Here is a 23,935-nt window from a genome sequence, read left to right as displayed (position 1 = left end):
TCTTCTTTATGTCCTTTATATCCTGTGCCATATTCTTCTTCATGTCCTTTATATCCTGTGCCATGCTCTCGTTTTTTGATTGCAGTCCTTTGATTAATTGTGCCAAGTACTGTGTCTCTTCTGATATTTTGATTTGGGTGTTTGGGATTGGGTTCTCCATATTGTCTGGTTTCATCATATGCTTTAAGATTTTCTGTTGTTTTTGACCTCTTGGCATTTGCTTTGCTTGATAGGGTTCTTTCAAGTTGTAAAGAATACAACTTGCGGGGCGTGTGTCTGGGTGGTTAGGGAGGCAGGGCAGCTTTAATAATCAAACCTCCCAGGTGTTCCCAAAGATTCAAGGCTGTTGCAAGAGTCTAAGCCTTCATTTCAGTTTTGCCCCAGATTTTCTCTGCCACTGACCTACAAGTCGCTGGCATTGACGTAGCATCCGTGGGTTTTCCAAGTGGGCCCCTCTCCTCAGCTGTGATCTTCCAGGACCTCTGCTGAGGGAAGGCTGTGCTACATCACAAGTGCACATCATCCCTCAAGGGAAGCCCCAGGCCGCCGGGCCCTGCAGGGGCGTTACCAGCCTGATGTAAAGATGGCTGAATGGGTCGTCTCAACCCCCCACTTTTCGCATAGCTCTGCATTCCCAGCTCCGGGACAACTAGCGGTGTATGCACCCAAGGCCACTGTCCAAGGCCACTGTCCATGGCCGATATTGTGGAGTATGCGTGGTGATGCGGGATATGCTCCCCATCCCACTGGGTTTCTTGGTGCGGCTCTGGGCTGTGGGTACAGCCCTGGAGAGGAGTGTCTCCAGCCCGCCGGGAAGCTGGCTGCAAGCTGCATGGTTTCTTTCTCCTTTTGGCTCTCCCCTCTGCCCCCTGGCCCTGAGGGAATCAGCAGCAGTCTATCCTCCATGCCAGATACCGAGAGGTTGGCACAGCCCACTCCTGCCATGTTTCACTGCGCGGTTCTCACCGTTGTAACTGCAGCCACTCCTGGGTTTTTTTGTTTTTTTTAAAAAAAAAGAACTAGTCTGTCTCCAAATGCCAACCCCTGGTTTCCCCACACTGCAGCATGGCCGTGGGGCTTTCAGCCAGCTTACTCACTCATTTCAGAACGCAGACTCCCCATTTCACCAAGTGCACGGTCCCTGTGGTTTTAGCAGACCTTGTCCAGCTGGTGCATCACTAAAACTGGTTTTCTGGGTCACTTTCTGGTTTTTATCTAGTATTTTTCACGGAGGTGTCTTTTTGCCCTGTCTCACCTAACCGCCTAAGTTCTCAATATTGAACTTTATAAAAAGGATAGATAAATAGGAATAAAAACCAAGCAATTGAAAAATAAAATTTAGAATAGGAAAGGACCTTAATGACTGTTGAATCTAGTGTAGTTTCCTTATTTCAAAGATGAGAACATTTAGACCCAGAGAAGTTAAGTGACTTGCTTGAAGGGGGGCAGCTAGTAGAAGCTGGAACCAGAACTTAGGATGTTGAGCTGCATGCCTTGGTCTGAAAAGACTATGAGATCCAACCATGACTGTCATGAAACCAACACTCCTTGAGTCTCACTCATAAGGATTAGATGGCATAGGAGTGAGAGAAGAGGGTGCTGCCTTCAGAGAATAGATATAAAAATAATCCTGCCGTTAGCACTTTAGCAAGATAAATTTATCTGCTTCACAGTGAAGCCACAAAATGAATCAAGTCTTTCTAACCTTTGCACTGTGGAAGGCAACCTGGGGCGGGTAAAAGGCCTTTAGGCACTATGCAGTAAAAGAGCAGCAAAGAATGTTAATACAAAGATAAATAATAATTAAATGGAATTAGCAAAAGAACTCAAATAGTTTTGTGGTTTCAGAGTAAAGCATGTAAATCTCAATAGATATTTCTGAAATAAGTCCCTCTTCTAACTGTTTTGGTCCATTTTTTCTTGTAATTCCAACAAATTTGGTTTATTTATTCCAGTGCTTTTTGTTTGGTGCAAAGATTCATTTCCATTATAATTTCTTGGTGGATTTTATTATGATATGAAATATTGCTCTCTGTCCCATTTAATATGTTTTGCCCTAAATTCCATTTTGTTTTATATTAAATTGACATTTCTGCTTTATTTCAGTTGCAATGAGCCTATAGTAATTTTTACCTGGACCTCTATTCAAAAATTTTTTTTTTACTTGCTCTCTTTTTGGTACATATGTTATGAATAGCATATTCCTGGAAGGTTTGTGTGTGTAATTGTTTTCAACCTATTCATGATAGTCTCTACCTTTGAATGTAAGATTTTAACTCATTCTCATGTATAGTGATAACTAATATGTTACTGTCATCTCTTTTGTTTTTCTATTTAAGTTTTTTTTGTTTGTTTTTGTAAGGTGGTTCAAAAGACAGGCAAAAGCCAAATGGGCAGGTAACAAAAGTTTTCTTTGAGAGAAGCCTCAGGGCAGGCCCCACTGGCAGAAAGGGGAAAGCTCGCAGTTGGGTGGTGAGATTTCTTTTTATAGGTCTTTTCACCAATCAGGAGGTTACAGGGTGTAAGGTATGTGAACTTTGGCCAATGGGGGTTACACATAGTTTATCTTGTAACTTTGGCAATGCCTGGTTTGTACATTTGAACAGGAGAGGTGAGGGTGGAGGGAATAAATTTGTGAGGGCAAGGGAGGGGGGCAGTGATGGGCAAGAACAAAGAAACTGGCATGAAAATGGGGAAAATGGGGCAGCACAGGAGGCAGGATCTGATCTGCAGCCTGGTTTTGCAAAATAGGGAGATGGGGGAAGGGCCCAGGGCCCAGACTTAACAGTTTTCTTTTTGCTTTCTTGTTTTAATGTAGATCAAATTTTCTTTGTTCATTTTTTTCCTTTAATTAAGTTTATTCTCTTAATGGATACTCTTGTATTAAAAATACACACATATAATTAAACTTTTCTATCCATGTTTAAAATTAATCAGTATCTATAATTTACTGCTCCCAAACAAGACTCCCTTCCCACCCTAAACCCCCAATATTTGATTGAAATAATCTGCAATTTTAATCCCAGAAGATTACCATTTTTTATTACCCTATCAATTTTAAGGACACTTTAAATAACAATTGCATTAAGCTTCATAGACACAATTTCAACAATTATTTACACTGAACTATAATGTTTACTGACTTATTTTTATACTTATTTTCTCATATCCAATGTTGTCCTCTTTCATGGGTAGTTTTTTTTTTTTCTTTTTTTCATCTGACTAGAGTAAATCTTTAAGTATTTTAACAGAAAATGTACAGAGATATAAATTCTCTCAATATCAGTTGGTCAGAAAATGTCTTCATTTTGTTTTGAACCTGAGTGATAGTTTAAATTTTATAGAATTATATGTTCAAAATTATTTCAAAAATTTTAAGGTATTGTTACATAGTCTTTGGTTATCCAACAATTCAAAAGTTTGATAATACTATTCTCAATCCTTTAAAGATCATCTGCTTGTTTCCACTCTGGAAACCTCTAGGATTTTCTTTTTCACTTGAAGATACAAAATTTCATCAGTATAGGTCTAGGCATGTGCCTTTTATTTTTTGCTTTTTCTAGCTTAGCAATCAGTGAATATTTTTATTCTAAAGAATCAAGTCTTCCTTCTTCTAAGGGAAACTGTATTCTATTATTTCTTTTAAGATTTTCATTCCCCTCCATTCTTTCTGTTTACTCTCTATGACATCCCTATTTATTTCATTATCCCCTTGCAACCAATCTTTCTGTATTCTCTCTTTGGAAATCCTGTAAGAAGGATGGTGGATTCCTTAGCTTTGTTCTCCAGTTTATTAATTTACCTCTTTGTCTTTTTGTTTTATATTTGGGAAGAATTCCTCACCTTTATATTCCAGACCATTAATATAATCTTCAGCCATCTTCACTCTACTTTTCTGCCCTTTTATTGATTTTTGTTAAAAAAAAAAAATTTTTAATTTCTATGAAATTTTCTTTGTTTTCTAGTTGCTCATTTTTATGGCAGCCAATTCTTGCCTTATAGATGCAGTATCCTCTTGAATCTCTCTTACGATAATAATACAAATTTTCTTTTTAACATCTTTTATTCCCACATTATTTTTCTTCCTTTGGGGTCACTTTGCTCATTTTTTGTCTTTCTCTTTCAGGTTTTTCTCAAAATTCTTCTGATCTATTACAGGTACATATTTATAAAAGAATAACTAGCATAGTGTAAATAGCTGTCATTGGTGCCTCTAAAAGTTGTGTGGTGTGTTTTCCCTGGGAGGACTCTCTCTTGAAACAGAAGGCTGCCATGGCTCTTTGTAAGAAGTGGGTGAGTGTACCAAAAGGCAGGTTTCTTTCCACAGGTCAAGAGCAAGCAGACAGCCTGGGGATTCTTACAGTCACCAAAGGCATTGCTTTGGGTGGGAACATTTTAATATAGTTCCCCACCCTTCCTGTCACTGCAGAGGTCCAGGGTTACCTAAGGCTCTGCTTTGTTTCTCTCTCTAGCAGCAACACCACAATTTGGGCCCTTGCTGAACAGCACTTACACTTTAATTACAGAACAGCTCTCATTTGTTTAATGTGTCCTGTAGAAAGAACTAAAATGATTTTTTTTAAGTTAACTTGCATAAAGTCCTTCTACAATATCGCATCTTCCATCGCTTAAGAGAGGCTCTGGTTTTACCACATACATGACCAAAGCTGTATAAGGAATTTCTTACCCCTTCTCAGGGAGAATGGCCAGCTGACCCTCTGTGCTATCACTTTGCCTACATTTGTAATTACTTATAACAGTATGTGTAAAATCTATGTTCCTCCCTTCCCTACTCAGAGTTATAAGCCCTTTGTGGAAAGATGCAACCTCCTATGTACCTGTTTTCCCACATTTGACCCAGGTCCTAGTACGTGAACAACATAATACATTACAAAAACTTACATTTTTGAGCATTTGCTATATGCCAAACTGGGGCTAAGAGCTTTGTGTATTGTATGTGATTTATGGAATTTAACTCTCACAATAAGCCCAAGAGTAGATAGTATTAATGGCTCATTTACAGAAGACAAAATGAATGAATAGTAAATGAATAAACTGGATAGTTTTGTGTACATAGAATAATGACAGCATAGTACTGTGGAAAGAGCAAAGAATGTGAATCCTTCTTCCATAACTTAATAGATGTATCTGCTCTTAAGTCACTTACCTCCTTTCAGCTTCAGTTTCCCCATCTGGAAATGGAGATATCATCCCTAGCAGGCTGGATGATTGTAAGAATTAGCATAATTTATGGCAAACACATGGAAGGGACTTAGCAACTAGATATTCCTGATAATGACATTTATTAATTGAGATTATATATTTTATTTCTGAGACCATTCAGCAACAAATTACCCATTTTTCACCATAACTCACCAGAGCAGGATCATAATAGCACAAAACATCTATTTCAACTGGTAAAGTAAATAATATTATTCAGCAGTGTCATCTTCAGAGGCTAAACTCTGAATACACATCTCCACCCTACATACCCAGCAGTGGAATGTTCAGCATGAGTCTCCTCCCTTTCTCGTCAGGCTGGTTCAGTGTCTATATTTATTTGGAACTTAACTGATACCCACTGACCCAAAGTATTTTCCATTTTTTTGAGAAATTCTTGTAAATTCCCCACGAAAAACTATGCCATGTTTCCTAGTGTGGCAGCCCAGGCCCCGGGCCCCCTCCTAACAGGAATGAAGCCCCAGGCATGTAACAGTCTGCATGTCCAGGACACAGGTCAAGAAAGAAAACAAACTCCCCAGAGGGAAAAGAATGTAATCATGGATGTAAAGGGACAGGAGCAGGACAGCACTGATTGTATCATAGTCTTAAACATTAATCTTAGTAAAACATCAGGTCTTAAGCCCCTTTAGTCATTATACTAGAGGCCCAAATGTGCTCATGCTATATGGAACACCTTTGTTCTAAAATCACATCCATATCCCCCCTGCATTCGTGCCCCCTGCGGGGCGCTACCCCTCTGGACCACTGCCACTGGGACTGTCTCCTCTTTGTAAGTCCTAATAACTCTATGCCTGCTTCTGTGCCTGGTGTGTTTTTCTGTCACACAGCGGCACTGACCCATACTTTGCATGAAATCAGTCTGGGCCTGAACACTGAGTAAAAATTAATTTTAGATTACTTTCTAAAAATCCAGAGTCACTAGACATATTTTAATCCTACATCTACTATTTAAGAGCTGTATGACCTTGATTCATGACCTTAACTCCTGAAAGTGACATTCCCTCACTTGAAGAACAACACATGAATACCTAGAAGACAAAGATAGAAGCTTGTGCTCTGAAGTCAGATTATCTGCTTTCAAATCTGTGCTCTAACTCTCCTTAGGTATGTGGCATTAGATAAGTTGCATACTGGGGAAAGGGGATAATAGCTCACTTGGTTGTTGAGGATTAAATGAGATAACATATGTAAAGTGATCAGTGCAATGCCTGGCACATAATGAGTGATTACATACTGATCATCATCATCAAAATCATCATCATCATCATTATCATCTCCTTCAAGGGTTGTCAGAACCCCATGGTGGGAACCACATGGTAGAATGCCTGGCCTTGCAAATTAATATTAAGTTCTGGTTTTAACAAAACTAAAATTATATGCTAACATATAATTTCTGTCCTTCAAAATATTTTGGGGAAATTTAAAAATTCATCAAGAGTTGGAATCCCAATGTACACTACATTTTTGATACTGTAAACTATGGATTGGCCTACACCAGAGTTCCAAATTCAGAGGCAGCAAGGCAGGTGATGAAATAAGTGAAGCAAGGAGTAAGCAAAAAGGCTTCCTTTGTTTCCCACATGAGAGAGATATAGCTACAGAGAGATGTTTCCCTATATGACAATAAAACCAGTGGAAAGGTAATAATTAATGGCAGCTGACACTGGCCTCAGTCTCAGGGAGTCAACAGGAAGAGATGGGAATCCCGGTGACCTGAAGAGCATAAACCTGATCTACTGGGAGCAGAATGGCTCGGCTCCCACCGATGGCTGCTACACAGACTTGCAGGCCCAGGGCTGCCAGACCTTCAGATGTTCAAAAGAAGCAAGAAATCTGGATTTGCATGAAAAATCACCCAATTTTAAATGCTGATTTACAATTTCAAGAAACACTGTGTAAGCCAAACTGAAGGACACCTGACACTTCTTGCGACTTCTGTCTGACACGTTAAGCTTCTGTCAAACATCAAAAACATAAAAGGCTTCTGTTCCAAATAGCCAAGAAGCATATGTGAGGAGTCTCCCCATGAGCTGTTTCTCATATGAAATGAGGTCATAGTCTCATCATGAGTCGGACATGCCTTGACTTGTTTTCTTCTTAATAATTTGGGAAAGAAGCAGCTGTGTTTTCCCAAAGACATGCAAAAAATGCTGCAAATCAAACATTGCTCCTGATTTGGCCAAGATGGACATTTTTCGAGCTATGTAATGAAACCTATGTAGAAGGTGCAATTCGAACTTTTCAAACTTCTTTCTTGATGTGGTTTTAAGCAGCTGGTAAGACCAGGACAACATTTTTTTTCAAACAAAGGTATCTTCTATATTCTTTGGTGGTATCTTCTTTGTCTCCTCATATGACAGTGATGTTCCCCACCAATGGAGCTGCCGAACAATATCCTTTATGTACTGCTGCTAAAGGGACACATGAAGAGTCCTCACTGCAGCCTATTGAGAATTGGGACAGAAAATTTAAGAAATACCCACTTGAACCAAATTTAAACTATGCAACTCTACCGGACTATGCTGCCAGAGAAAAAAGACTTTCAGTCGTCTGTGCCAGATGACTTAAAATAGCAGAAAAGAGTTGGCAGTGTCATTGCTCATAAAATATAAAGGATGCCTTGGTTTCAAAGATCAATCTTTTGTTCTTTTGCTCATTCAGAATACAAAAATATAGGCACTGTAAATCCATTAGGCGGCAAAGAGGAAGAACAATTTAGGAATCCTAAATCCAGTGAGTATAGACAAACCTGTTGGTGAAACATGAAACTGCATTACCACAGTACTTCTCTCATCCAGGAATAGATGATCTCCAGAGAAGGGCTGAAAGATGGGGCTCTGAAGAGTAAGCCCTCTTACGAGAGTGCTTAAGATACATGTCACACATAATTGAATACATTATCTTTTGCTTTTATCTGGGAAGTCTCTGACCATGTTGTTTTATTTGATGATCTGTAATGTCAGATCTGTTCTTACTCATATTCAAGTCATCTCATTAATTAAACAACACCTTCTATTTTTGGCACATTGTTTTAGCTCACAAAAAGCACAATCAGAATAAGCATCATCATAAGCATTTCACAGATAGAATAAAAACAAAATGTTTCTGTTCAAAGTCACAGGTTAGATTTGAAACAGCTGGGGGAATATGAGAAAATTCTAAAGTCATTTGGCCAGGGGCATTTCCCTAGCATTCTTCACTTTTTTAAAAAATTATTCTATATCCATTCATTTTCAGTCACTACAAGCATTTATTGAATGTCTACCACATGCCCGGCATTATATTAGGCACTGCAGGGACAAAGGAATAGGCTACAATCTCAGAGGAGGAAAGATATGAAATGGACATTCAAGCACAATTCATCATTCAGCCAACATTTATTAAGTACCTACTATGTTACAGGCACTGTACCCAGGGGTACTAACTAACATGCACAAGTTAAATCCTTTGCCTCAAGTAGCAGACAAGACATGGAGGAGAGTAATAAGAAACATGACAAGGAGCAGAGGAAGCCCAGAGGAAATTACAAGCTCTCCCTGGAAGGTAAGGGCAGGCTTCACGGAGGAGACAACATCCACGAATCCAGGTCTACAGACATACTCACTCACACTGATCACTGAGGAACACAAATGATGAAACGTATTACACAGAAGATTCCTTCTGTCTCCTACAGACATTCACCCCAATGGCAAATCTCATACTAAATGATGCAAAGTTTCTGGCTGAGATATATTAGAAAATAGGAACTGTAAACCTTAAAATAGAGCAAATCACACCAGCTTGCCTCACCAGTTGAATCTTATATGTAACCCCATATTTTCTGATGTCTCACCAATATTAAATATCATAAGAAAGGTAAATAGACAGCTTAAAGTACACCAGAACACAGCCATGATGTATAGGGTTATACACTGGCAAAGCCTGAGAAAACAATAAAAAGGAATTAGGTTAGACAAATTAAATAAGAGATGTTCTTTGAAGTAGAATATAGCTGTAAGTAAGCCAGTAATATTAGACTGAATTTTGTGTTTAAAAAATTGTAAATTATCTGGCAAGCAGAATTAAACTATTATTGGGATAACATACCAATATATTAATTAAAATCTACTTGATATTCTTTATAAACATGAATTTAATTAACACCAGGCAGGATATATAACTAATTGAATGAATTTTTTTGTACTTGCCACTAGTATTACTGGTAACTTCACAAATTGGTAACCTTTGTCTACCTGCTCTTGCCTAGAATATAACAAAAACAGTATGAATTTGTAACCAGCAGACAGTCACAGAAAAATCCAGAAAGAGGTGATTATGATTAAATCCACAATTAGATATGTATGCCAAGGTATGTAGTTTTATATCATCTCCATATAATAGGGTTCTATCTTCTATTCATAAAAGAAGTATTCCTTGTTCATATGATGTAGCAATAATTCATGGTATTGCGCAAACAGGCCCCTGACTTCTTGTACTCCACCACCTTAAGTTTAAGAACCAACAAACTTTGTCCCTATAACCCTTTTCCGCTCTCCCTGTCTACGATTCTGGACTATTCGTTTGAGATCCTCTTATACAAAAGATTCCTTTCATCTCCTATAGACATTCACTCCACCGGCAAATCTCATACTAAATAATGCAAAGTTTTTGGCTGAGATATATTAGAAAATAGGAACTGTAAACCACTTATGGTCAACAAATGTTGGGAAATAAAAAGTTACAATCCTCAAAGGGACTATTATTTGAAATCCTTTAAGAGTGGGTTTACTTTGAAATTGGTGTTGAACTATATTGTTCTTTAAGTTTTCAAGTAAAAATGGGAGAATACTCAACAAGTCATGATAGGTTACATTAAAATTTTTCAAACTCTTCACAAAATTATCAAACCTGGGCTCCTGTATATATGACCTTTAAAAATATGTACAAATTGGTCTAACATAATCGTAATTCTTTTGCTGCAGTTAACATAGGAGAGGTTTTAAATTAGGATAATATCCTTTGTTCAAACTCCAAAGCTACATTTACTTTCACTTTACAGCTATTAAATATATGGAAAGAACTGGTAATGTAAATAGTACTGCTGAGAAAGACCTGTCGAACAAAGCTATTGCAACAGCATGTGAGATACACCCATCAGGACTATGTAGTATATAACACCGTATGAAGGAACCTGAAAGATTGACTAGAAATTCATGTTTTAAAAGAGAATAAAACTTCTCTTTTTGGTTGCAAAATTTTATACCTCTAAATTTATATTTAAGCCAAATATAAAATTATAAACTTTATTTCATTTAAGCTAGATGTTGGCATTAAATTTTAATTTTTAAACAAAGAACTTAACTTCTATGCAAGGATTCCCAAACTTCTACAAAGAATGATCTATTTTTCCTTTCCTGTAATTTTAAAATCACCATTTTTGTTTGCTTACTTTGGGGGGGGGGGGTTGTTTGGTTTTGATCTGTTTTAAAGGAACTGAGTATGTTGGTATTTTAAGTAGTAGATTGGGGAAGAGTTGGTGGAGGGTGCAGAGAGTGGGGCTTCTAGCTATTTATTCCCCATCCTCTCCCCAAAAATAGCCACAAGTTTGAAATACCTAGAAAAACGTTTGGTGGTGGCTGCTAAGCCTCCCATTGACTAGGATGGGCTTTAACAGTCATTGGTCCAGATGTAGGAGCTCTTACTACTTTAAAGCCATGACCATAAAGATATTGCAACAAACAATCTTCTACTAGCACCACTTGATTGAGATAAGGAATCAAAATCTTTGGTATAGCAAAGTCAATTATTCAAGAAATGGTTTGTTATGTACTTTTTTGTTTAATCCATAGTCTTGCTTTGTTTGTTCCTTCTCTTTCTGCAAACGTTTAAGCCAATCATGTGTTTGTTAGAACTCCTAGGAAATGCCAGAAAAAGTAGATTAAAATTACCACTGTGTACTAAAGGTTCTGGTTCTGGTTTTACTAAAGCAGAAGATTGACAATATGTTTTAAAATTAAATCCTCAATATTATCTGTAGATTTCAGGTATCTATAATAATTTTGTACCTTAAAATTACAAATAGATTCATAGGTACTTAAGCATATTACACAAAAATTAATACCAACTAGAGCAATCATTTTCCTTCCAAAACTTAACCCCAAAGCAAAGCACTGTAACTAAAAAATTCAACATTGGATCTCTTGTCTTATATCTCATTGGTTAGAGTACCGCATGTATTTCTTTTTTGTTATCCTGAAAATGATCTTAACTAAGTAGTACTAATACTGAAAAACATACTTGTAATACTAAGTACATCTGAGAATAAGAGGTACTCTTCTGCCATAGTTTCTTGGAACTGCATAAATTATATGAATTTGGCATAGTTTTGGTATTATAGACTTTCTACTTTATTCTAATTTATTGTGGATTATTTGACAAATATCAAAATAGTATAAATCAAAGAAAATCATATATCTATGCTTACTATAAATATTTCCCAAAATGTGTTACTCTCCAATTTAAAAGGCTGAGCCCTCGATCTTGGGGCTTGCCCTTACAAAGCTTGTAACTGCAAAGGAGAGGATAAGCCTACTTATAATTGTGCCTAAGAGTCACCCCCAGAGAACCTCTTTCGTTGCTCAGATGTGGCCTCTCTAAGCCAACTCTGCAGGTAAATTCACTGCCCTCTCTTCTACGTGGAACATGATTCCCAGGGGTATACATCTCCCTGGCATCATGTGACATGACTCTCAGGGATGAGCCTGGACCCAGCATTGTGGGATTCAGAAAGTCTACTTGGACCAAAGAGGGAAGAAAAATGAAACAAAGTTTCAGTGGCTGAGAGATTCCAAATGGAGTCAAGTGGTCATTCTGGAGGTTATTATTCTTATGCATTATATAGATATCCCTTTTTAGTTTTCATTGTATTAGAATAGCTAGAAGGGAATACCTGAAACTGTTGAACTGTAATCCAGTAGCCCTGATTCTTGAAGACGACTGTATAAGTAAATAGCTTATACGGTATGATCGTGTGATTGTAAAAATCTTGTGTCTCAGACTCAAGATGAGTCAAAAAATAAGGACAAAAAAGTAAATGAATAAAAGTGGTGGGTGGGTGGTCTGGGATGTTTTGGGTATTCTTTTTTACTTTTATTTTTATTCTTAATTTTACTTTTTTTTGAGTAATGAAAATGTTCAAAAATTGATTGTGGTGACATGCACAACTATATGATGATACTGTGAAAACAACTGACTGTTTACTTTGGATGAATGTATGGTATGTGAATATATCACACTAAAATTGCATAAAAATAAGTGAAAACAATAAGCAGAAATTGAACAACTCTAAATGCCTTAAAATTTACCCTAGAACCAAATTATTCAAATTGCTAAATTTTCCCTACAAATAAAAGTAGTGGTTTTTTATTTAAAAAAAATATATATATGGTACTCTATTATCCAACCTAGTGGAATTTACTTGCAGTATATTAATGATGAATGTACCAATATTTATCATACTTCTCCAAATTCATGAAGGGGAAAAACCCAACATATTTCAAAACTAGATATAATGTTTCATAACCTAAGAAACAGTACCAACTAGTTTTCTAGAAGTAGCTACAGCACATCACCAAACTGTCAAAATCTATGCCACCGATAACTGAGAGAATGATTCGAGAACAGAAATACTCTACATTCAGGCTTCAGAGGAATTAGAAAAGACCATGATTGCTAGAAGCCACTAATGGTTCACTAAGATTAAAAATACCAAACTAATAACATATGTTTATTCTCTTTGAGTTACTGGATGCTGAATTAAGGAGAAACCACAGACCATCCACTTGTCTTCTAACCTGACTGAACATCAGAATTACACAAAAAGCTTTGAGGACTACACTCCTGAACCATATTCCAGATCTCCTGAAAGAGAATCTCTTGATGTGACATTTAAAAAGCTCTCCAGATGAATATGATGAAGTTAACACACTATCATTTCATAAGACCAGCATATGTAAGGCAGAAGTATGTAGAGATAGTTTGGATTTAGGAATATAATGCACAAGGCCTATTAGAGTATTCTTGGAGAAAAGTGAAAAGGTTGGAGAAATAAGATGACATAGGCTAGAAATATGGGTTGGGTATATTCACAGCTAGATGAATAACTGAACTCATTTAATGTTGATCTGTCAAACTGGGAATCATGCCTTAGCTGAATCTTAGATGAAACACTCTTGCTATTATACAGAAGTTATCCCAGAATGAAGTCTCTAGTGTCATGCCATAAGTCTCTGGTCCTGTCTTATTAAATATCTTAAAGACCCTGATAACAACAAAAAAGGCTGCTGATAAAATTTTTGGCTTTCTCAACTAAAAGAAATACCTCATTGATAAGAGAGCAAAATTAGAATTCAAAAAAAACTTGATAAATTTTAAGACTTCACTGAAAATAAGACGATGTTCAAAAGAAAGAAATGTAAAATACTGAATGCAAGCTTAACATATATATAAATAAGGGGCAGGGTAAATCTGGCTGGGTGTTTTAACTGTTTCTAAATTCAATGGGGAAAAAGCAAATGATATGGCATCTGAGAAAGCATATGCAAATTTAGGCTGTATTAATAAAACAAAAGAGACAATAAACCCTGGGCACTCTGTGCTGGTCAGAACCTAATGTAGGTAACATGAGTGAAAGTGTAAGTCTGTGTGGGATTCTTGCCAGGGCTCAGAGGGGAGAGGGATGTGGGTGGGAAAGCAAGTAAAAAAACTACAGCTTACGTGAACAGGGCTCCCAGGACTGATTCAGATGTTTTAGGTTCTCCCTTTATGGTTTGACAGGCCAATGGGGAGCTCTTGAGGTGAAGGAAGGAAACTGGGAAGAGAGGTTGAGGGGAGGATCACATTTCCATTGATCCATCTTTTCCAAAAGAAAGACGGGCAGTACACTGGAGAGTAAGGCCTGGCCTAGATATTGGTTGTTAATGTCCCAGGCACAGATCTCATTCTTTTCCCAGGTCCCAGAATGCACAGAGTGTGGTACAAAATATATATATATCAGATGATCAGAGGCAAGCAGGACAACTTACTACGATGTCTGGCTGTAATTTGAACACTGGATAACTCTGAGACCCTTCATAAGCAGTATGGAGTTATAGAACCATATGACCTTCCTGAAAGAAACCTAATTCAGGTGGCTAATGAGGACCTGTCAGAAGCTCCTAGAATATTTCTCAAGGAGGAAACAGAGGGGAAGGTGTGTAGATATTTTTCATCTCAGTCTCTAAGTAACAATGGAGGAGGAGAAAACAATAGGAATCGATTGAAAGAAGAAAACAGTTTAAAACTCACTGAATAAAACATCATAGGTTTTCAAACAGTAATGGGCATCAGAATCATTGACCTATTTGTTTAAAGTTCAGATGTCTGGACCCTACACCTAACCTACCAAATTAGAATCTTTAGGAGCATACTGAGTGCACATTTTAACAGGCACGCTCAAGGAATTCTGATGTAGGTTATCTGAGGACCACATTTTGAGAAACTCTCTTAAGAAAGGAGGTCACCAGGTAAGTTACACCTCCCAGAGGAACTTCCATCAAGGTCCTGCAGTCTGTGGCTGTCTTGTATTACTTGAGCCATGCTTCTGCCCTCACTATTTTGGCATTCAACTGGCTGATGCTGTTGTGCTTGTCTTCACTCAGGCTTTCTGGTCCCCAGTGTCTAAGGGCTGCAGAATCCAGCTTTATGAGAAGTATAATAAAAAGGAAACCCGAGAGGCCACAGATGTTCCTTCCACTGAGCTAAATCAGTGGGACTATTCACAGACCCTTACCACAAGGAAAACCAACCCTGCATCATGATTCCAAGGGCAAATTCATCCTTACCGAAAAAAAACAAACAAACAAAAAAAAAACAGGCGAGGCTTCAAAGCTGAGTCGCTTACACACTGGGGAAGGTCTGCCTCTGTGACTTGTTTCACCAGACACCTGATGAAGAGGTCCATGTGCCTCAGCACCACATTTTCACTGGAATCAAGTGTAATGAAGCTGAGTAGGGGTTTGGGGGCCTGCTGATAACCCCAGACCGGCTCCACCCCTTTTCACAGAATTGCACATTTGGAGTTGCTGCTCAGCCCAGGGCAAGGTAAGCAACAGGGCCAGAGCTAAGGTGAGGAGAGAGTCATCTAGGGTGCAAAGTTTAAGAAGCATTCACTCTCAGGGTTGTACAGGTGTGTCCTAGCCACCTCACTCACCTTGATTTAGACCAGCCCTGGTGAGCAAGTCTCAGGGTGCTAAGGGGTTAACTAGGAGGTGAAAACGGTGAGATTGAGGAAAGGAGACTTACAGAAGTGGTTGCTGTCCTCAAATAGGTGAAAGGCCTTCATGTGACAGTGTAGACTTATTCTGTGTCACTCCAGAAGACAGTTTGGACAATGATTGGAACTTACTAGGAAGCAGATTTCGGCTTTTAAAAAATACTAATTGTTACAACATACCCTACTAAGTGATTTACACAATAATGTTAATCCTCACAACTCAGAGGATCTGTGTTATCATCATCATCATTATGCAGATGAGGAAACTGAGAATTAGAGAGACCAAGCAACTGGTCCAAGGTCACTTAGCTTCTCAGTGGCAGGGCAGGGCTGGAATCAAATCCAGGAATGTCTGCATTGAAGCCCAGGTTCTTAACTGTAACAACAAGTTACTTTCTAACAAATGTGTAAAAATTTAAAAGGGACATTATATTTAAGCAAAAGCCCAATGACCTCTTAATGATACTCTTAAAAGGCCTCATAAGGGAGTTTGGGAAAGATGACCTCTAAGATGTGCCACCAAACCAGGGTGGCAGGAGGAGTTTTCAGTGCTAAGATGCTGATACACTTCAGTTCTTGAGGTGACCAGCTTGGGGCATCCAGAGTTCCCCTCTGCTTGTCCCTGGTTACCCCCTGGTTATCCCAGTAAGACAGAGAAATAATATCTTTGCCCATGGGTGCCATGATGTGAAAAAGTTCAAAAGCACTGCAAAACTAAGAGATCTCGTGTTTCTATTCCATTAACGTAACTATGGATTTAGGTTTCTGATCCTTGCCCTGGCCAGAATCAGCTGAAGAGTCTTTTAAGAAATACTGATGTCTGAGTCCAACCCCAGCCAATTATATTAGAATCTATGGAGACAGGACCCATGCATCGAGGAGGCTTTAATATGTCAGCCAGGATTAAAAACTGCTCTAGCTGGCAGTGCTCAGAAGCAATAGATAAATAATTGATATGTATAAGTAGTTTACTTTTCCACAAAGTAGAGTTAGCAGCTATAAAACAGGAGTTGTATCATAATAATTTGAATAAACTGCATTGAAGAATCTCTGATCTCCTGAAGTTTTTAATAAGATTATAAATCTTGCTACAACTGTTACTCTTTTAGACAACAGGACATTGAAGAGCATGGCTGTTGCAAGCCAGTTTGGTGATGCACACTCTTAGGTTCTCTATGGCAGGTGGCAGTAGTTGCAAAAAAAAGTTTGAGGTAAGGAAAACTAGCTACCCCTGCACACTGAATTATAATGACAGTAAGTTTCAGACTAAGTTCTGCAAATATACTTATTACACAAGCGAACATTTAAAAACAGGCTAAAACAGTTCACTAAACCTGTTCTGTCAGCTCAATGAAGTCCCAGCTCTATGTCCTTTTAGGTGCTCTAATGCACCTTGTATGAAAGACTCTCTGAGGCAGGTTTCTGTGTCCTCAATCAGAAATCCACCTGAGTTGGTAACCATGTAAATTACAGTCATTCTAACAATGGTATTGGGTAACACAGAGTCCATTCAGTACTAAATACATTGGGCTTTATTTTACTATGTGCGTGAAAATACTTCTGGATGCCTAATGGAAAACCATAACTACGTATATATGAAGTCATCTGATTTATCTGGAAGATGAAGATGCTGATATTGACAGTGCAATCAATACATGGCCCTGTGACTGAACTGCTTCCAAAATTTAGATGACACAGGACCTCATGCTAACCATCCTCCTCCCTATCCCAGGGCCACTGTAAACCCAGGCCTGAGTTAGTGCCAGCAAAGCTCCCAAGGATAAGTGACAAAGAACAAACGGTTTTTCTAATACCAGTTGGCTATTTGCACTTGGTACTTGCATCTGTAACTTCCCTAATCATAAGAAGTTTACAGTGATGCTCCTAATTAGTGTTGTCTTTAAATATTTTTGGTGTCTTTATATTTTTAAAGTCTGTATGTGATACACTTTATTACATTGCCAGCTGGAAAACATTTCTGGAAAAAAAATCCATAATATCCATATTATTTTTGAATTTTTTTGTCAAAAAAAGACATTTTTACCTCTTTCTAGAAACATGTTCAATTTTCAAATTTTTTAAACCATTATTTACTGAGCAACCACTGTTGATAAAACTATATATGGATTCAAAATGGATGACAGAATAAAGGGAAAAATACATTTGACCAATAATAAGCAACTGTCAGAGTGCAAATCAAATTAAAGAGGAAGGGCTAAATATCAGAATAGCCAATAATTTTTTAGCATGCCATAATGGCTCTTTATAAAATTGCCATTTAATAACTTCCCAAAATATTTTCGGTACAGCAAAAATAGAAACCAATATTTAGTTCTAAAGAAGGCTACACTATGGACAAAAGTTATATGAAGTAGCTGAGAAAAATGAAACTTGACCTTTTTATGGTCAATAGTAAATGGGTACAAATGCAACAGGCACACTTTTATGGGAAGAGGCAGGGTTTTCAAGTTCAGCTCCAGGAGACATCATTTCTTTCCTGCGTTAAACAAAGGCAGCATCGTTTAGGGTGAGCTAAATCTTCCCAAGGCTTCTTTATGACTAAAGAAGCCCAGCTGAGGATGCAAATGGCCAGGGTTTGGAAGTGAGCAAAATTTAGTATTGCCACTTGCATTTTGAACTGCTGGTCTATTTTGACCTGCTGTTACAAGAGCAAATCACTTCAACATCTGACTGGGTTTTTATATGTGCCAGGGATACTGTTTTGATCTATTCTCTATTTTAGATCGACTCCCTCTAGAGAGAGCCATATACTGAAGAAACCAATTAAATCTGGCAATGTACGAAGGGTTCAACATGCACAGGAGCACCAAGAATCATTACTGACTAAAAGTCCCCTGTGTGTGACAAAGGCCAGTGATAGGAAAATTAATTCCACAACTTTCTTTTTGTAAAAGACCTGAACTACACAGCAACCAACTAAAGTTTCCAACAGCTGAGGAGCAAGTTAAATGAGGATTTACAAGAATATGCTTCACTGGAGATTGACATACAAGTTAAAATGTGTGGATCAATATACAAACATACAGCAGAAAGCTTGATATTTAATGCTGGAGTGTGCAGGGTCTAAACTCAGTGAAGTGAGCTAGGAGCAAAATTTAAGAGGGCACTAAGAAGTCCGTAATCAAAATAAATAATATTTTAATGCAATTTTTTAAAAAAAAATGCAAAACCAAATCCATGATGAACAAAACATCAACATTTTAAATAAATAAGTGTCTTAAGGGGGGATACTGGAGCCAGGGACAAAAGAAAAAAAATCAACAATATGCATCCTGACTTTAGGATTTTGATATTTTGTTCATCACGGATTTTTTTTTTTTTAATTCTGAGTTTCCAAAATATCTCATTCGAATATTATTTATCCTGATTACCGAGTTTTTTTTGACTCTCCCTTACAGTTTATGATCCAGGCGAGTGCCTCGCTCAGCTCACCCAGTCCCTGCCCTGGGGGTCGGTACCAGTTCCTAGAAAGGCTGCAGGAGCAAAAGCTGAAGCAGGTTCCCACCTGGCCGCCTGGAGGGTGGGGGTGCTGTGGGCCCGACTGTCTCCAAGGAAAGCGCTGGAAGTAGGTGGGTGAGAGCTCGCGCCTGGGAGCCAGACCCCGAGCCTACCTCGCTTATTGTGCGTGCCGTGCTTCTTTGCCAGGGTGAGCTCCCTCTGGATTCGATTTTCCAGGTACTCTTGTTTCTTGCCCAGCATCTCCTCAGTCTCCCGAAGTCGGGCCAGGGCCTCCTGGGGGCTGGGAGCAGCTCGGCTCTTAGTAGAGCCTCTCGCTTTAAAGAACTTGCCCAACTTGCTCATGGCTGCCAAGTTAGGGGGTCAGCGGTACCGGGGGCGTCTCCGGAGCTCCCCGGGGCCGCGCCTGGAGGGACAGGTGAGCGAGAGAGTCTGCTGGGGGCCCCAAGCTTGGAAGGTAGAGCTCTTGAGTATCAACAAGTGGTTAAGCGCAGGTGACTCACATTCCTGGGCATTTCCTGGCCGCTGCTCGGCCCCGCCCCTCGGCGCGGCGACCCGGTGGGGAGGGCACCGGAGTCGGACGTCGGCAGGCTGGCGCCACTCCGCCGGCCCTTGGGAATTAAGGACAGCGTAGAAAGAGGTGACAAGACCTGAAAGCGGCAAAGCTGCTGCTTTATCCACGCTGGGGACTCATCCACGGATGTAGAACAAGTTTACGAATGACTCAGAGAAAAAGCAAACCAGCGTCCCAGGGATCTTGTGCCGGGCCTGTGTGTAATAAATGAGCTTTGCTACGTACGCAGATAAGCAACATGCTTTATTTCAAGCATGTGGAGCGTGTGTGCGCGCGCCCGTACACATGCACGCATAGTGTTCCTGTATCCTGGTCTCTGTCCTTGTGAATAAGAATATCCAGATATTTTCAACCAGGTGCCATGTCGTGTGCATATGAGTGTGTGTGTGTGTGCCCGCGGCACTTCGAGGACAGTTGTCTGCCACTGTAAAGAAGATACGTGGGCAAGTAGTTTATTCTAGGAGCAGTTTGTCTCACTGGGCTTGCTTTGCTTGTGTAGAGTCAAGGAAGGCTGCCAGGTGGCATAGTGGATTCTGGATCATCCTTACACAGATTTGAAATTGGTGGAAGAAGGTCATCATCTCTCTTCCTAATGTCAGGACAACTGAACAAGTTTTGTGGTTGCATTCAATTCAGTAATAAGGAATCCCAAGCCTTAAATGTGATTGTCAGTGTATCAGAAACCTTTAATGGGGCTTCCTTGTGTCTGGATCCTTGTCAAATGCCTTTACAGACACACCTAAGTAATTTGAAGGAAAGAATGTCCTAAAGAAAAGAAATAGTCTTTAGTTTATGCTCACTGTCTCACTCCCATCTATTTAAAGCTGGAAGCAGAGTTTGGCAAGAGGACAGCAATAGGTAATGATTACGGATGATGCAATACAGTTGAAAATCTCTGCCAAGTATGCTACAATGGAGAAAAATATGGAATATGTGTTATTGCTTTAGAGGACTAGCCCAGCTGTTACAGCCCTAATTTGAGCAAGATTATCCAACATAATCAGATCCCATTACTAACCTTTTGCTAACCACAGATTGTTTAAAAAAAAAAAAATCCATTACTATGATAAAAATGCCTTGATACCCAAGATCAATGATCAATAACCCAATTTTGTCTGCCATCATACTAGCTCAGAAACTGCAAGTTGATCCACTTTATTCAACATTAGTACAGCCAGCATCAAATTTTGCCTTAGAAATTGAACATTTTCATAGGAGGCTTATGGGTACATATCTTACACACACACACACACACACACACACACACACACACACACACACGAACTTAACATTTCCCAATAACTGTAGTCAACTACCTCTGATTTCCTGCTTGACCATCCAAAGCCCTTATGATCTGTAACATATTTTGTTCTATTCTTGTATTATTATATACTGTAATAAATATAGTATTATTTATCTAAATATTTCATGAATACTTTTCTCAAGTACATTTTAAGTCCTTGAGAGTCAAGAAGTAGCACATATTCTGCTACAGTTCCCATTGCTGGTTAGTTTGACCAGGCTTGTATGTCTACATGTATGGTACTGGAAAGCAAGTAGAGCCTGCCTTCTAGATAGACACCTTCTAGCAACAGTAGTAACAGCTGCTATCTTTTGACCACCTACTCTGTGGCAGGCACATTACATGCATTATCAATAATCCTTACATAAACCTTGCAAAATAGCTATTGTTATTTTTATTTCATAGATGAAGAACCTGAGGCTCAAGTGGCAACTTGGCCAAGTTCACACAGGCAATAAAAGTGGAAGAGATCTTTTTGTTTTAAAGCCCGTGGTCTTTTCACTATTCATGTGACCTCTTTCCCTCTGTGTGGCTTGGTCCAGGGAAAAATTCATTAAGTAGCTATTGAATTAAATAACTTGGGGTGAAAAGGTTATTATGAGGCATTAACTTTAAGAGATTCTAAGAAGCATTATTGAATTTATGAAGTGGTACCTTTAAGTAAGAACTTCTCTAGCATATTAAAACAGTCCTTTGCAATTCACTAAGTACTAAGTCTTGTTGGGAGAACATGGAACAGGTGAGAGAACAGAGGACTTTATTTCTCCTCCAAACATCCATCCATGTTTTCATTCAAGAGCTATTTATTGAGCATCTCTGTGTTCCAGGCATGTGCTAGGTTTTAGGGATACAAGACAGGTTTTCTGGCTCAACATAGCTACAGCTTGGGTTAGGGGAGAGACAGAAGTCAAACAAATTATCTCATGAATAATAGACTATATAAATTAAAGTTCTAATAAATGCTATGAGGAAATCCTGGGAACTAAAAGAAGAAATAATTGAGGAACCTGATCTTGTCTTAGGGGTTCAAAGAAAGGAGACCTGAGAAAGTGACATTAAGCTAGAATTTGATGAATAAAAGGAATGAAAGGAATTCATTCACTCATTCATTCATTATTTTTTCTTGTGAGTGTTATGCCCAACACAGTTCTAGATGTTGGAGATTTGGCAATGAACAAAGACAAAAATCCATGCATTTGTGGAGCCTATTTTCTAGTTATGGGAAGACAGCCAATTAATAAATTAAGAAAATAATGTAATGTATGTTCCATATGGAAAATATAAAACAAGGAATGTTAGAGAATTTAAATTTCAAACAATATGTGCAAAAATCTTGAGGCTAGAGGATTTGGGTTTGAAGGAAGGTCGGCATAGCTGGGGCTTGGAGATAGAAGAGGAGAGCATGGTATAATGGTCTTTAGAGGCAAGCAGAGACCAGGTAATATAGGGCTCACATGATGTGTTAAGGATGTTGTATTTTATCCCAAGAGCAAATGAAAATCAATCATAAATTAAAACAAAGACTCTAATCATTAATTTATAATTCAATGGGAAAATAACCCATTTTACACAATTTAATGTGTAGACCACTTTCAGAAACACTAATGGTATGCAAAGAAAGATATACCCAAATTAAAAATTACTTTCTTCCATTAATATATAAACTCAATAGGGAAAAGATAATACTTGCAAGCAAGCAAACTACCCAAATATATATTAGTGTTTAATGCAGCAGTGGGATAGAAAATAAATTTTTAATTCAATGATTTAGAAGCTGAAAATAACACATTAATCTTCATTCAATACTCATCCTACAAATGTGGTTTCATAAAGAGTTCTCAGCATCGAGTGTATTTTTCATTTTCTAATCTCAATTGATCTCAGCTAATAAGGAGGCTGATGTTCAAAAGAATGATCTTGTTCAGGATGATTTACCATGGTTAAGATGGCAAAGGAAATTGGAAATTTATAGATCTGTTAAAAAGGCCTAGATGTCAGGCTAATTGATACATTTTGGCCACCCCTTGAAATTACATCCATTTTTAGAATGCCAAATGAACTTGCTAAAGCAACAGAAAAATTACCCTTTCAACATACTGCAGAAGCATCATCAAATAGTTATTTATTAAGCAGCTAAACAAGTATGTACACATTCTTTTCATCAGCAATTCTTTGTTTCTTAGAGCCAAATATTCATTGTACATAAAATTCAATCACAATAATGAGTACAAAAGTAGTCATTATGAAAAATAATAATTTTGCAACAATAAAAGTTTTATTGCCGTAATTCATAATGAAGAAATATGGTGCCTATAACTGAGTTTTGTCTGCATAGCTCTTTATCCATGTTTTCTTATGCCTCTGTCCATCCCTGATTAAAAAGAAGTCAAAGAAAGGTGAAATCACTGCCCTCCCCACTACGTGGGATCAGACACCCAGGGGAGTGAATCTCCCTGGCAGCGTGGAATATGACTCCCGGGGAGGAATGTAGACCTGGCATCGTGGGACGGAGAACATCTTCTTGACCAAAAGGGGGATGTGAAAGGAAATGAAATAAGCTTCAGTGGCAGAGAGAATCCAAAAGGAGCCGAGAGGTCACTCTGGTGGGCACTCCTACGCACACTTTAGACAACCCTTTTTAGGTTCTAAAGAATTGGGGTAGCTGGTGGTGGATACTTGAAACTATCAAACTACAACCCAGAACCCATGAATCTCGAAGACAGTTGTATAAAAATGTAGCTTATGAGGGGTGACAATGGGATTGGGAAAGCCATAAGGACCACACTCCACTTCGTCTAGTTTATGGATGGATGAGTAGAAAAATAGGGGAAGGAAACAAACAGACAAAGGTACCCAGTGTTCTTTTTTACTTCAATTGCTCTTTTTCACTCTAATTATTATTCTTGTTATTCTTGTGTGTGTGCTAATGAAGGTGTCAGGGATTGATTTGGGTGATGAATGTACAACTATGTAATGGTACTGTGAATAATCGAAAGTACAATTTGTTTTGTATGACTGCGTGGTATATGAATATATCTCAATAAAA

General features: G+C 38.4%; 1 protein-coding gene across 2 annotated transcripts in view; it reads right to left on the bottom strand.

Moving 5' to 3' along the window:
• CHMP4C (charged multivesicular body protein 4C) overlaps positions 1–19,500 on the bottom strand; it is a 28,547-nt gene extending 9,047 nt beyond the window's left edge. For both annotated transcript variants that reach the window (XM_037803466.1, XM_037803467.1), the window contains exon 1: positions 19,168–19,500. In XM_037803466.1, the coding sequence (XP_037659394.1) occupies positions 19,168–19,357 (190 nt within the window). In that variant the 5' untranslated portion in view covers positions 19,358–19,500. The remainder of the gene's footprint in view (positions 1–19,167) is intronic.
• Between the last annotated feature and the right edge of the window lie 4,435 nt (positions 19,501–23,935).

This window comes from Choloepus didactylus, chromosome 14 (genome assembly GCF_015220235.1).
Source record: "Choloepus didactylus isolate mChoDid1 chromosome 14, mChoDid1.pri, whole genome shotgun sequence".
NCBI classification, from domain to species: Eukaryota; Metazoa; Chordata; class Mammalia; order Pilosa; family Megalonychidae; genus Choloepus; species Choloepus didactylus.
Note: the sequence above shows the minus strand (reverse complement) of the source record. Positions and strands in the feature narration are given on the sequence as shown.